At 44.9% G+C, this 15,075-nt stretch overlaps 1 protein-coding gene across 1 annotated transcript in view; it reads left to right on the top strand.

Annotated features, from left to right (window-relative positions):
• Positions 1-15,075, top strand: part of LOC120043291 (ankyrin repeat domain-containing protein 12-like) — an 85,816-nt gene that overhangs the window by 26,372 nt on the left and 44,369 nt on the right. Inside the window, exon 2 of the mRNA XM_038987915.1 lies at positions 12,509-12,658. Within this exon, the coding sequence (XP_038843843.1) occupies positions 12,599-12,658 (60 nt within the window). The 5' untranslated portion in view covers positions 12,509-12,598. The remainder of the gene's footprint in view (positions 1-12,508; positions 12,659-15,075) is intronic.

Genomic DNA, 15,075 nt, shown 5'->3' with positions numbered 1-15,075 from the left:
ATTTCATCATACATGTCAAGCAGGGAAGTTTCAGCTCTGTCTGTCTGGCCTCTTCCTCCGTGTGTCACTGTGTCCGTTTTCCATCTTGTCCAGCTGTGTCTGTAACATTTCACGTAAACCCTGTTTCTTGTCTGCAATGAAGTAGGGTGTCCTTGTACCTAGCATCGAGCATGGTGGCGACACAGTAAAGAGGCTCAGAGAGAATGCCACCGACTCGCTTGTTCACAGCCTGGAGTACTTTTTGTACGTTTTAACCCCACGGTCTGTGTGGGCAGTTTTGTTGAGCAGACGTTTCAATGCCATGACAGAGGGGTATCAACGTCTGCTGCAGACACAGTTGATGAGCTTATTTCTCCAGTCAGTTGTTTGAAATGGCAGCAGCCGTATGAGAACCAGTCATTCTTGAGCAATACGGCTTTCCTCTGTACGAAATCCTCGTCGACCCACAGTGCTGTCAGACTCGTGGGGAAAATGTCAGTCGTGAAGCTAATAGCAAGGTAGCTTATAGATGTACTTTTCAACAATACTGTGTAACATCTGAAAAATAGTGCGTAGCTCGACCAGTCGGAGAAAACCAACATCGTCCACGACAGAGGGACGGTTGATTTGTCAAGGGCAATGAATTCCATTATCTTGCCGTTTTTTAATGGATTTCGGCATTTTTGAGTTGTCTCGCAGAATTTAGTTTGTGTTGTGAAGCTAGCCACAATAAGGATTAGGCACAATTTTGGAATTTGTGGTTTGCCTTCAAAATAAAAGTACCTCTTTTTTTGAAACTGACGCAGAAGGTAACAATTGGTGGAATCATGCCGTATTTAGACTAGATAATGTTAAACAAGGTTGTAATGTGAAGCAATGAAATGGGGTATCAGTCAGAACACAACTGAAGAGTTCACACAAATATTAGCGTTGTGACTGAAATCACCTCCCCAGTCAGCCTATTGTGTGTATTGACATTCATATTGCACTGTACAGTTTGACCTAAGGATTGGGGATCAATGAAATGGGATATCGGTTTACTCAGTACCCAAGATATTTTTTCCCCAACGTCCTCGGTTTTCAGACTCCAAAACATCCACGCAGTATTGTTTATCCTCTGGAATAGTGTTCAATACACAAAGGTTGACAATAAATGTGGCTCAATTCACAGTGGTTTCAGAGTCCCGCAATAAGAGCTACGACGGTAATGTTCTCTGGGTGTCACTGAGTAGACTGCTACCCCGTGTCATTGATCCATTAATGTCATTGATCCCCAATCCATAGGTAAGGCTGTACAGTGAAATAAGTATGCCCCTAATGCAATTCTAAAGTACAATACATCCAGTGTGATTTCAACAATTTTGTCAAATTAACAAATAATTGTCTTTTATTGTCTTTTATATAACAACATTCCAACCTTGTTTAGCTTGATCAATTCATTTATGGCATAATTCTACTATTTGTATTCATTTGAATCACTGTCAATGACATACTTTTATTTTGAAGGGTAACCGCAAAGTCCACTATTGTTGCTAATCCTTATTGTGGCTAGCTTCACGTAGATGAGTCCGACCACCATTAATCAAATAAGAACTGTCTTATAAATTAGGGTTATTTTAGAGGATGACACCTAGCTATATAGTTAGCTAGCTAACTATAGCTACTGAAACAGATTGTCGTTTTGCTTTGTTTTTGGGGAAGAACATTGTTTGCATCCATGAGCTAGCTAGCTTTTCTTTATGCCCAGCACTGTAGGTGCGCGAGACAACTTTACCAGCATCATAGCATACGTATCGATGAACTGTTGTGACATACGAAGTATGAGTGATTGTGTAATAACTGAAAAATGTATGAACGTGTTAAATTATTACGTGACGGTGCAGTCATATTCAGGTTCTGATTGGTCAAGGAAGTCAGTTAAGAACAAATTCTAATTTACAATGACGGCCCGGACGACGCTGGGCCAATTGTGCGCTGCCCTATGGGACTCTCAATCACGGCCGGATGTGATACAGCCTGGATTCGAACCAGGGACTTTAGTGATGACTCTTGCACTGAGATGCTGTGCCTTAGACCGCTGCGTCCACGACCCCAAAAATTTAAATATCGGTATCAGCCAAAAAATGTCATTAGTGGCATCACTAATTTATAACATTCTTTATAAGACTTACAAAATAATGGATGTTGGCTTATGCTATAAACTAATAGGCCTTTTATCAAACTGTTGCCACAACTATAAATAAGTATGAAAATAACCAAAATTAGTGAAGAAGAAAAAAAAGGAAGAAAAATAGACTGTCATATATATCAGCGATGTGTTGGATAAGGGCGACGGGGACAACGTGTCGTTCCAGACATCGCCCAACCCTTGAGCGGAGTGGGTTTGGCTCAATGCAGCAGTTGTGTGAATGAGGTTGTGAAACCGAAAGTCTTATGAAGTATCTGTACCATCTGCGCTGCAGTTGGCTTCAGCTCGCGTGTGTGTGTGTGTGGGGAGATGACACGGCAACGTGTTCGTCTTGCCAACATCAGGTTATGGGTTATGGGTAAGAGCAGCATTGTTCTTGTTTAACATACTTTATTTTGCATCTACCTTCATCGCTGTCACTTGTGCTGTTTCTGTCCGCCTCTCCTCTCTCGTTCTGTGCCTCTCCTCTCTCGTTATGTGCCTCTCCTCTCTCGTTCTGTGCCTCTCCTCTCTCGTTCTGTGCCTCTCCTCTCTCGTTCTGTGCCTCTCCTCTCTCGTTCTGTGCCTCTCCTCTCTCGTTCTGTGCCTCTCGTTCTGTGCCTCGTTCTGTGCCTCTCTCGTTCTCTGCCTCTCTCGTTCTCTGCCTCTCTCGTTCTGTGCCTCTCTCGTTCTGTGCCTCTCCTCTCTCGTTCTGTGCCTCTCTCGTTCTCTGCCTCTCTCGTTCTGTGCCTCTCTCGTTCTGTGCCTCTCCTCTCTCGTTCTGTGCCTCTCCTCTCTCGTTCTGTGCCTCTCTCGTTCTGGGCCTCGTTCTGTGCCTCTCTCGTTCTGGGCCTCGTTCTGTGCCTCTCTCGTTCTGGGCCTCGTTCTGTGCCTCTCTCGTTCTGTGCCTCGTTCTGTGCCTCTCTCGTTCTGTCGTTCTGTGCCTCTCTCGTTCTGTCGTTCTCTTCTCTCTTTCTGTCCCCCTCTCTCGTTCTGTCCCCCTCCTCTCTCGTTCTGTCGTTCTCCTCTCTCTTTTTGTCGTTCTCCTCTCTCTGTGCTGTGAGAGAGAGAGCTCTCTCTCAGCTGTGTTAACGGCTGCTTGCCATGCGGGGTTGACTAGATAACCATGTACTTCGAAGGGCATGATTAGTTGAATCAGGTTTGTTGTTGCTTGGTTAGGACACAACCCTGCACCCACACTGGTCCTCTGTGGATAAGAAGCTATGTAACAACGACCATAACACCACGCTGGTCCTCTGGATAAGAAGCCATGGAACAACGACCATAACACCACACTGGTCCTCTGTGGATAAGAAGCCATGTAACAACGACCATAACACCACACTGGTCCTCTGGATAAGAAGCCATGTAACAACGACCATAACACCACACTGGTCCTCTGGATAAGAAGCCATGTAACAACGACCATAACACCACACTGGTCCTCTGGATAAGAAGCCATGCAACAACGACCATAACACCACACTGGTCCTCTGGATAAGAAGCCATGCAACAACGACCATAACACCACACTGGTCCTCTGGATAAGAAGCCATGTAACAACGACCATAACACCACACTGGTCCTCTGGATAAGAAGCCATGTAACAACGACCATAACACCACACTGGTCCTCTGGATAAGAAGCCATGTAACAACGACCATAACACCACACTGGTCCTCTGGATAAGAAGCCATGTAACAACGACCATAACACCACACTGGTCCTCTGGATAAGAAGCCATGTAACAACGACCATAACACCACACTGGTCCTCTGGATAAGAAGCCATGTAACAACGACCATAACACCACACTGGTCCTCTGGATAAGAAGCCATGTAACAACGACCATAACACCACACTGGTCCTCTGGATAAGAAGCCATGTAACAACGACCATAACACCACACTGGTCCTCTAGATAAGAAGCCATGTAACAACGACCATAACACCACACTGGTCCTCTGGATAAGAAGCCATGTAACAACGACCATAACACCACACTGGTCCTCTGGATAAGAAGCCATGTAACAACGACCATAACACCATACTGGTCCTCTGGATAAGAAGCCATGTAACAACGACCATAACACCACGCTGGTCCTCTGGATAAGAAGCCATGTAACAACGACCATAACACCACGCTGGTCCTCTGGATAAGAAGCCATGTAACAACGACCATAACACCACACTGGTCCTCTGGATAAGAAGCCATGTAACAACGACCATAACACCACACTGGTCCTCTGTGGATAAGAAGCCATGTAACAACGACCATAACACCACGCTGGTCCTCTGGATAAGAAGCCATGTAACAACGACCATAACACCACACTGGTCCTCTGGATAAGAAGCCATGTAACAACGACCATAACACCACACTGGTCCTCTGTGGTTAAGAAGCCATGTAACAACGACCATAACACCACACTGGTCCTCTGGATAAGAAGCCATGTAACAACGACCATAACACCACACTGGTCCTCTGGATAAGAAGCCATGTAACAACGACCATAACACCACACTGGTCCTCTGGATAAGAAGCCATGTAACAACGACCATAACACCACACTGGTCCTCTGGATAAGAAGCCATGTAACAACGACCATAACACCACACTGGTCCTCTGGATAAGAAGCCATGTAACAACGACCATCACACCACACTGGTCCTCTGGATAAGAAGCCATGTAACAACGACCATAACACCACACTGGTCCTCTGGATAAGAAGCCATGTAACAACGACCATAACACCACACTGGGCCTCTGGATAAGAAGCCATGTAACAACGACCATAACACCACACTGGTCCTCTGGATAAGAAGCCATGTAACAACGACCATAACACCACACTGGTCCTCTGGATAAGAAGCCATGTAACAACGACCATAACACCACACTGGTCCTCTGGATAAGAAGCCATGTAACAACGACCATAACACCACGCTGGTCCTCTGGATAAGAAGCCATGTAACAACGACCATAACACCACGCTGGTCCTCTGGATAAGAAGCCATGTAACAACGACCATAACACCACACTGGTCCTCTGGATAAGAAGCCATGTAACAACGACCATAACACCATACTGGTCCTCTGGATAAGAAGCCATGTAACAACGACCATAACACCACGCTGGTCCTCTGGATAAGAAGCCATGTAACAACGACCATAACACCATACTGGTCCTCTGGATAAGAAGCCATGTAACAACGACCATAACACCATACTGGTCCTCTGGATAAGAAGCCATGTAACAACGACCATAACACCACACTGGTCCTCTGGATAAGAAGCCATGTAACAACGACCATAACACCACGCTGGTCCTCTGGATAAGAAGCCATGTAACAACGACCATAACACCACACTGGTCCTCTGGATAAGAAGCCATGTAACAACGACCATAACACCACACTGGTCCTCTGGATAAGAAGCCATGTAACAACGACCATAACACCACACTGGTCCTCTGTGGATAAGAAGCCATGTAACAACGACCATCACACCACACTGGTCCTCTGGATAAGAAGCCATGTAACAACGACCATAACACCACACTGGTCCTCTGGATAAGAAGCCATGTAACAACGACCATAACACCACACTGGTCCTCTGGATAAGAAGCCATGTAACAACGACCATAACACCACACTGGTCCTCTGGATAAGAAGCCATGTAACAACGACCATAACACCACACTGGTCCTCTGGATAAGAAGCCATGTAACAACGACCATAACACCACACTGGTCCTCTGTGGATAAGAAGCCATGTAACAACGACCATAACACCACACTGGTCCTCTGGATAAGAAGCCATGTAACAACGACCATAACACCACACTGGTCCTCTGGATAAGAAGCCATGGAACAACGACCATAACACCACGCTGGTCCTCTGGATAAGAAGCCATGTAACAACGACCATAACACCACACTGGTCCTCTCTGGATAAGAAGCCATGTAACAACGACCATAACACCACACTGGTCCTCTGGATAAGAAGCCATGTAACAACGACCATAACACCAGACTGGTCCTCTGGATAAGAAGTCATGTAACAACGACCATAACACCACGCTGGTCCTCTGGATAAGAAGCCATGTAACAACGACCATAACACCACGCTGGTCCTCTGGATAAGAAGCCATGTAACAACGACCATAACACCACACTGGTCCTCTGGATAAGAAGCCATGTAACAACGACCATAACACCATACTGGTCCTCTGGATAAGAAGCCATGTAACAACGACCATAACACCACGCTGGTCCTCTGGATAAGAAGCCATGTAACAACGACCATAACACCACACTGGTCCTCTGGATAAGAAGCCATGTAACAACGACCATAACACCACGCTGGTCCTCTGTGGATAAGAAGCCATGTAACAACGACCATAACACCACACTGGTCCTCTGGATAAGAAGCCATGTAACAACGACCATAACACCACACTGGTCCTCTGGATAAGAAGCCATGTAACAACGACCATAACACCACACTGGTCCTCTGGATAAGAAGCCATGTAACAACGACCATAACACCATACTGGTCCTCTGGATAAGAAGCCATGTAACAACGACCATAACACCACGCTGGTCCTCTGGATAAGAAGCCATGTAACAACGACCATAACACCACACTGGTCCTCTGGATAAGAAGCCATGTAACAACGACCATAACACCACACTGGTCCTCTGGATAAGAAGCCATGTAACAACGACCATAACACCACACTGGTCCTCTGGATAAGAAGCCATGTAACAACGACCATAACACCACACTGGTCCTCTGGATAAGAAGCCATGTAACAACGACCATAACACCACGCTGGTCCTCTGGATAAGAAGCCATGTAACAACGACCATAACACCACACTGGTCCTCTGGATAAGAAGCCATGTAACAACGACCATAACACCACACTGGTCCTCTGGATAAGAAGCCATGTAACAACGACCATAACACCACACTGGTCCTCTGGATAAGAAGCCATGTAACAACGACCATCACACCACACTGGTCCTCTGGATAAGAAGCCATGTAACAACGACCATAACACCACACTGGTCCTCTGGATAAGAAGCCATGTAACAACGACCATAACACTCAACTTTTTAATTAAGTATCTGATTTTACATTTACTGCTGTTCTTAATAAGTTAAACTTGTCTTCCTAAAGCCCATCTGAAGACCGGGGTTTTAAATCTCGCTCTTTGCTGTGTGTCAACAAGGTACCAGGTGGTGAACCGAAAAAATAAAATCACCTGGATGAATGAAGGACAATATTATGACGATGCACCGGCCCAAACTGCATGAGTAGTCCTCTAATAGTCAGCATCTTGTCCTTCATTTGTTAGCATCTTGTCCCTTCATTTGTTAGCATCTTGTCCCTTCATTTGTTAGCATCTTGTCCCTTCATTTGTTAGCATCTTGTCCCTTCATTTGTTAGCATCTTGTCCCTCACTTGTAGGTATTCTATCGACGATATCCCTCAACCCTAATCGTATTCTTCTTCTCTCTGCATCAATGACTACCTGTCCACTCCAGAGGTCTTGGAATACAGAGGTTTCTAATTGTTTGTAATTGTTTCTCATCTTGGTGAAGACACCATGGCTAGATTAAAAAAAAATAATAATAAGAATAGCAAATTATTTTTGGAGCTGTTTTGTTAGACTTCAATGCTGCTTTATACATTTATCATAATCTGCTGCTGGAAAAACGGATGTGTTATGGCTTTACACCCCCTGCTATATTGTGGATAAAGAGTTACCTGTCTAACAGACACACAGAGGGTGTTCTTTAATGGAAGCCTCTCCAACATGATCCAGGTAGAATCAGGAATTCCCCAGGGTAGCTGTCTAGGCCCCTTTAAAAAAAATCTTTACTAACGACATGCCACTGGCCTTGAATAAAACCAATGTGTCTATGTATGCGGATGACTCAACATTATAGACGTTAGCTACTACAGCGACTGAAATGACTGCAACACTTAACAAAGAGCTGCAGTTAGTTTCAGAATGGGTGGCATGGAAGGGTCTGAATACTTACGTAAGGTATTTTATTATACATTTGCAAAAAATTCTAAAACTGTTTTAGCTATGTCATGATGGTGTTTTGTATAGATTAATGAGAAACAGTTAATCAATTTTATAATAAGGCTGTAACGTAACAAAATGTGGAAAAAAGTGATGGGGTCTGAATACTTTCCGAATGCACTATAACTGCCATAATGTTGCTGGACCCCAGGAAGAGTAGCTGCTGCCTTGGCAGGAACTAATGGGGATCCATAATAAACCCCAGGAAGAGTAGCTGCTGCCTTGGCAGGAACTAATGGGGATCCATAATAAACCCCAGGAAGAGTAGCTGCTGCCTTGGCAGGAACTAATGGGGATCCATAATAAACCCCAGGAAGAGTAGCTGCTGCCTTGACAGGAACTAATGGGGATCCATAATAAACCCCAGGAAGAGTAGCTGCTGCCTTGGCAGGAACTAATGGGGATCCATAATAAACCCCAGGAAGAGTAGCTGCTGCCTTGGCAGGAACTAATGGGGATCCATAATAAACCCCAGGTAGAGTAGCTGCTGCCTTGGCAGGAACTAATGGGGATCCATAATAAACCCCAGGAAGAGTAGCTGCTGCCTTGGCAGGAACTAATGGGTATCCATAATAAACCCCAGGTAGAGTAGCTGCTGCCTTGGCAGGAACTAATGGGGATCCATAATAAACCCCAGGTAGAGTAGCTGCTGCCTTGGCAGGAACTAATGGGGATCCATAATAAACCCCAGGAAGAGTAGCTGCTGCCTTGGCAGGAACTAATGGGGATCCATAATAAACCCCAGGAAGAGTAGCTGCTGCCTTGGCAGGAACTAATGGGGATCCATAATAAACCCCAGGAAGAGTAGCCGCTGCCTTGACAGGAACTAATGGGGATCCATAATAAACCCCAGGAAGAGTAGCTGCTGCCTTGGCAGGAACGAATGGGTATCCATAATAAACCCCAGGTAGAGTAGCTGCTGCCTTGGCAGGAACTAATGGGGATCCATAATAAACCCCAGGAAGAGTAGCTGCTGCCTTGGCAGGAACTAATGGGTATCCATAATAAACCCCAGGAAGAGTAGCTGCTGCCTTGGCAGGAACTAATGGGGATCCATAATAAACCCCAGGAAGAGTAGCTGCTGCCTTGGCAACAAACTGATCCATAATAAACCCTCCTGGATCAAGAGCCTTTAGTTCATTGTTTAACTTTATGACCTTGTCTGTCCTTGAAAATAGTTTCAGACATCGTATAAAATATGCTCTATGCTCTCGTTAGCATTCTCCAATGGGATTTTACATGTCATTGTTAGCATCGCTAACCTTTCAGATTACAGAAGCCCCAGTAGGGTTTTGAAAATAGCACCCTATTACGGTTCCGTGCCGGTATTACTGAGTTTTCCAGGTATGGCACAAGGGCGCGGTATTAAGGTATGAGAATCTGTATACCGCCCCAAGCCAACACCTGTACTACTGTCATTTAAGGTATTAAGGGCGCGGTATTAAGGTATGAGAATCTGTATACCGCCCCAAGCCAACACCTGTACTACTGTCATTTAAGGTATTAAGGGCGCGGTATTAAGGTATGAGAATCTGTATACCGCCCCAAGCCAACACCTGTACTACTGTCATTTTAAGGTATTAAGGGCGCGGTATTAAGGTATGAGAATCTGCATACCGCCCCAAGCCAACACCTGGACTACTGTCATGTCGTCAGGTGCCTTCAAAGAGGGACTTAGGAAAATGTACAGGGCAGCACGGGCTGGCCCTTAAATGTACACAGAGAGGAGCTCAAAGTAGAGGACAGATTTGACTTTATCACTAATATGTATTTGTGAGAAGTATTGACCTGCTCAATGCCACCGAGGTGTCTGTTTTTTTCAAGCTACTAGCACACGGCTCAGACACCCATGCGTACCCCACAAGACATGCCACCAGAGGTCTCTTCACAGTCCCCAAGTCCAGAACAGACTATGGGAGGCGCACAGTACTACATAGAGCCATGACTACATGGAACTCTATTCCACATCAGGTAACTGATGCAGCAGTAGAATCAGATTTAAAAAGCAGGTAAAAATACACCTTATGGAACAGTGGGGACTGTGAATAGACACACACACGTTATCATACGCACTATACACACACGTACACATGGATTTTGTGTTGTAGAGTAGTGGCCTGAGAGACTTAATGCGTTATAAAATCTGGTGTGTTTTTATAATGTTTTTAACATTGTATATAACTGCCTTTACCCCTGGAAGAGTAGCTGCAGCTGTTGGGGATCCATAATAAACATTACAGCCATAATATAGAAGCCTGGGATCCATAATAAAGAAGCCTGGGATCCATAATATAGAAGCCTGGGATCCATAATATAGAAGCCTGGGATCCATAATATAGAAGCCTGGGATCCATAATATAGAAGCCTGGGATCCATAATATAGAAGCCTGGGATCCATAATATAAGAGTAAGAGTTGATCACTGACTTCATATCAGTCCTGTACTGTACACGACACAATACATTTCTATGTGAGCTGTACTGCTCTGTAACATAACTCGTCCACTTCCTCCCTTCTATATATATACACACACACACACTCACACTCTGTAATGTAGCCCTAAGCCACCCACTCATCTCGTAAGGCCCCAGTAAGACCTCAGCAGCACATGCAGTACCACATGGTCTGGCCGGTGCAGCGTGGTCTGGCCGGTGCAGCGTGGTCTGGCCGGTGCAGCGTGGTCTGGCCGGTGCAGCGTGGTCTGGCCGGTGCAGCGTGGTCTGGCCGGTGCAGCGTGGTCTGGCCGGTGCAGCGCGGTCTGGCCGGTGCAGCGCGGTCCGGCCGGTGCAGCGCGGTCCGGCCGGTGCAGCGCGGTCCGGCCGGTGCAGCGCGGTCCGGCCGGTGCAGCGCGGTCCGGCCGGTGCAGCACCACAAATACACCTCTATTTTTTAAAATATATTTTTTTCTATTTGTCTGGCTACTCCGTGTGCTTGTAGAAAACACTGCTACTAATTCCTCTCTAGGTTTCTTCCTAGGTTCCTGCCTTTCTAGGGAGTTTTTCCTAGCCACCCACCGTGCTTCTACATCTGTGTTGCTTGCTGTTTTAGGCTGGGTTTCTGTACAAGCACTTTGTGACACCAGCTGATGTAAAAAAAGGGCTTTATCCGGGATCCTTGGGACGTTCATATCCCGTTTTGAAGTTTAAATTTGAAGACGCTATAATTCTAATCATTTGAGTTTATAGGACAAAAACAAGCAAATATAATGTAGATAACCATTGTACCATCTAAACCGCTGTGAAATATATATTTTCTATAACCAAAAATAGTGTGGGGGGGGTTTTTCAGCTGTTTTGAAGCTGAAACTGAAATTCAGTCGAAGTATGATCATCAGGACAACACAGGACCATAGACTAGTGGGCGAGAGAGGGAGATTTCGCTGTGAGAGAGAGCCCCTAACCTAAATGATTCACACAGTTTTTTTTTCCCCCCCTACGCTGCACTGTATTTCTCTACATGTCACAGTAATGCCACTTTCAACAGTCATGGAAACTTCCATGTAGCAATGCATACAAAGTGGTATCGGCCTATGAGCTTTCTGTTTTATTTAACCACTTTTACAGAATACAATACCCTCTTCTCTCCCACTGTTATTTTTCATGGTTTGTAATTGTCGGACCCCAGGAAGTTTGAATACAATTGAAATTATGTTTCATTTGAGGCGAAGTGTTGGGCTTAATTGTAGGCTCTCTAAGTTTAAGCGTCATCGTATTAGTATGGGGGGGGGGGGGTATGTCTTAAGTGAATGACTTGAAATTCTCACCATGCCCTCCTGTGTTGTTGTAGGAGCGTAATGAACGCGCTGAGTCATAGCTCATCACACAACTAACATGACATACACTATATACAGTTGAAGTCGGAAGTTTACGTACACTTAGGTTGGAGTCATTAAAACTCGTTTTTCAACCACTCCACAAATTTCTTGATAACAAACTATAGTTTTGGCAAGTCGGTTAGGACATCTACTTTGTGCATGACACAAGTAATTTTTCCAACAATTGTTTACAGACAGATTGTTTCACTTATAATTCCAGTGGGTCAGAAGTTTACAGTCAACTGACTGTGCCTTTTTTAAAACCGCTTGGAAAATTCCAGAAAATTATGTCATGGCTTCTGATAGGATAATTGATATCATTTGAGAATTGTCGATGTTCTCTTCCTGTGCATTACAGGAGCATGATTAGCCCGTAGCTAGCCACACGACCTAACGTAACATATCATAACATGTAGTGTTAATGTTCTCTTACGTGTCTTCTGTTGCAGGTGCATGATGAGCGTGCTGGGCCGTAGCTCTCGTAGCTAGTCACACGGTGGGTGGGAGGGACTCCGTCCGCACCACCAGCACACTGCACCATGGCCAAACCCGGGACAGACAGAGATGGAGCCATGGTGGACAAACCGACGGGGAAGAAGGTACGCTTATACACAAAGCATTATATTCTTCACACGCCCGGCACGATCTGGTCTAGAAACAAAACCCCTAGCTTATCTTTATCTCCTACGTCTTAGCCCCTAACCCCCCTGGGAACAATATATGGTATTAAGTTTCTGGGTTAGCAAGTAGTACTATGGTCAGATCTACAAGATAATAAGCAGAGCATGTGAGCGGATTATAGGGTTGTCTCTGACGACGACAACAACAAAAGATGGCAGACCAAGAGTCGTCTGTTCTTTAGACCAATCAAAAAAAAAAAAAAAACTTGCATTTTTCCATATAGCCACACACCCTATGTGTTAATAAATCAACTATATGTTGGCTACTGAGCTTGTCTGATGCTTTAAGCACTGATATTACAAATTATTAAAGAGGGAGCCAGAGACCAATATAGCCAAACCAGAAGAAAATAACCTCTCCCCCCCAGCTGCTGCTGGCCTTTGAAGATTCTACCACTTTGCTCCTGAACTTGCCGGTAATGGGCTCCACCAGCGGTCGGTGCCGGTAATGGGCTCCACCAGCGGTCGGTGCCGGTAATAGGCTCCACCCGCGGTCGGCGCCGGTAATAGGCTCCACCAGCGGTCGGCTCCGGTAATGGGCTCCACCAGCGGTCGGTGCCGGTAATAGGCTCCACCAGCGGTCGGCTCCGGTAATAGGCTCCACCAGCGGTCGGTGCCGGTAATAGGCTCCACCAGCGGTCGGCGCCGGTAATAGGCTCCACCAGCGGTCGGCGCCGGTAATAGGCTCCACCAGCGGTCGGCGCCGGTAATAGGCTCCATTTTCAACATTTTCAAGGAGCTTTCCGTTTTTGATTAGGGTTATTTTGCCTAAACCCTTTAGGCTTACCCGTAGAAAAATAACCTACGTCCCTGCCCAGCCTGGCAAGAGTGGCCTGAAGGGTGTTTAGCGTCCAAATATAATTGTATATGTCATATGCGCCGAATACAACCTTAACGTGAAATTCCCAGTGGCTCTGCAAGCACGGAGAGGGGTTTCTCAGCTGCTGGCATGTTTATTAAAATACTTTCAAATCATACAGTTTGGGTTCAATATTTTAAAACCAAATGGTAGGTCCAGGTTGTCACGTAAATAGATTGGTGTTGGTTAAATGGTGATTTAATTTTTAAATTTTTATGAATGGAGCTAATTTGGAACGGCAGTTTTATTTCAAATTAAATTCTCGCCGGAGCGGTGCTCAAGCACCATTCCCTGAGCGATAAGCGGGATTTCCAACCCCCTACAACTCTGCTCAAATACTCTGATATTAATCCAGAAGAGTTCCTCTGCTCAAATACTCTGATATTAATCCAGAAGAGTTCCTCTGCTCAAATACTCTGATATTTATCCAGAAGAGTTCCTCTGCTCAAATACTCTGATATTAATCCAGAAGAGTTCCTCTGCTCAAATACTCTGATATTTATCCAGAAGAGTTCCTCTGCTCAAATACTCTGATATTTATCCAGAAGAGTTCCTCTGCTCAAATACTCTGATATTTATCCAGAAGAGTTCCTCTGCTCAAATACTCTATTAATCCAGAAGAGTTCCTCTGCTCAAATACTCTGATATTTATCCAGAAGAGTTCCTCTGCTCAAATACTCTGATATTTATCCAGGAGAGTTCCTCTGCCCAAATACTCTATGAAGATATCAGTGGAACTCCTCTGGATAAATAAAGGATAACTGTATCAACTCCACACTACAACGGGAACTACTCTTTTAACTAAGCCACTGAAAATCAAATTGTACTGCAGAAAAATCAGCATTTTCAAAACCATCAATAAAGCTGCGTTTTTAAACAACATCTGCTTCAATAGATATGGGACGGGCAACTAGTTTTTCATCACACAAATTTAATGCTAATCATTCGGCAGAAAATAGCTTCGTGTTCATTAGATGACAACAGTAGTGCAATGCTATTTGGCTGGCAGCCACACAAGTTTATTTTTATTTAAACCTTTATTTAACTAGGAAAGTCAGTTAAGAACAAATTCTTATTTTCAATGACGGCCTACCCCGGCCAAACCCAGACACTGGTTTAACTGCCTTGTCAGCTCGGGGATTCGATCTTGCAACCTTTTGGTTACTAGTCCAACGCTCTAACCACTAGGCTACCTGCCGCCCCAAGTAAAGTAAATAAGCTTACAATGAAAGAGCAAGTCATTTTTTTTGCGTAAACGATGCATGGCCATCAGATTTCTTATGTTTACCATTATATTCTAGATAGAATGTAGGCAGCTACATTTCCTAATGTTTTGCTTGACGTTAATCTAAATCTACTGGAGAAAAGCAACCGTTGCCTCTTCCTCTCTGCCATCAGAGAGGAAGAGTGCCGTTCGTGAATGTGTCTGAGGACGATAGCAAAGATTTCTCATCCGAGTGGAGATGTGTAACTGAAG

Source organism: Salvelinus namaycush, unplaced genomic scaffold, assembly GCF_016432855.1.
Source record: "Salvelinus namaycush isolate Seneca unplaced genomic scaffold, SaNama_1.0 Scaffold89, whole genome shotgun sequence".
NCBI lineage: Eukaryota > Metazoa > Chordata > Actinopteri > Salmoniformes > Salmonidae > Salvelinus > Salvelinus namaycush.
This window is presented reverse-complemented; position numbering and strand designations above follow the sequence as displayed.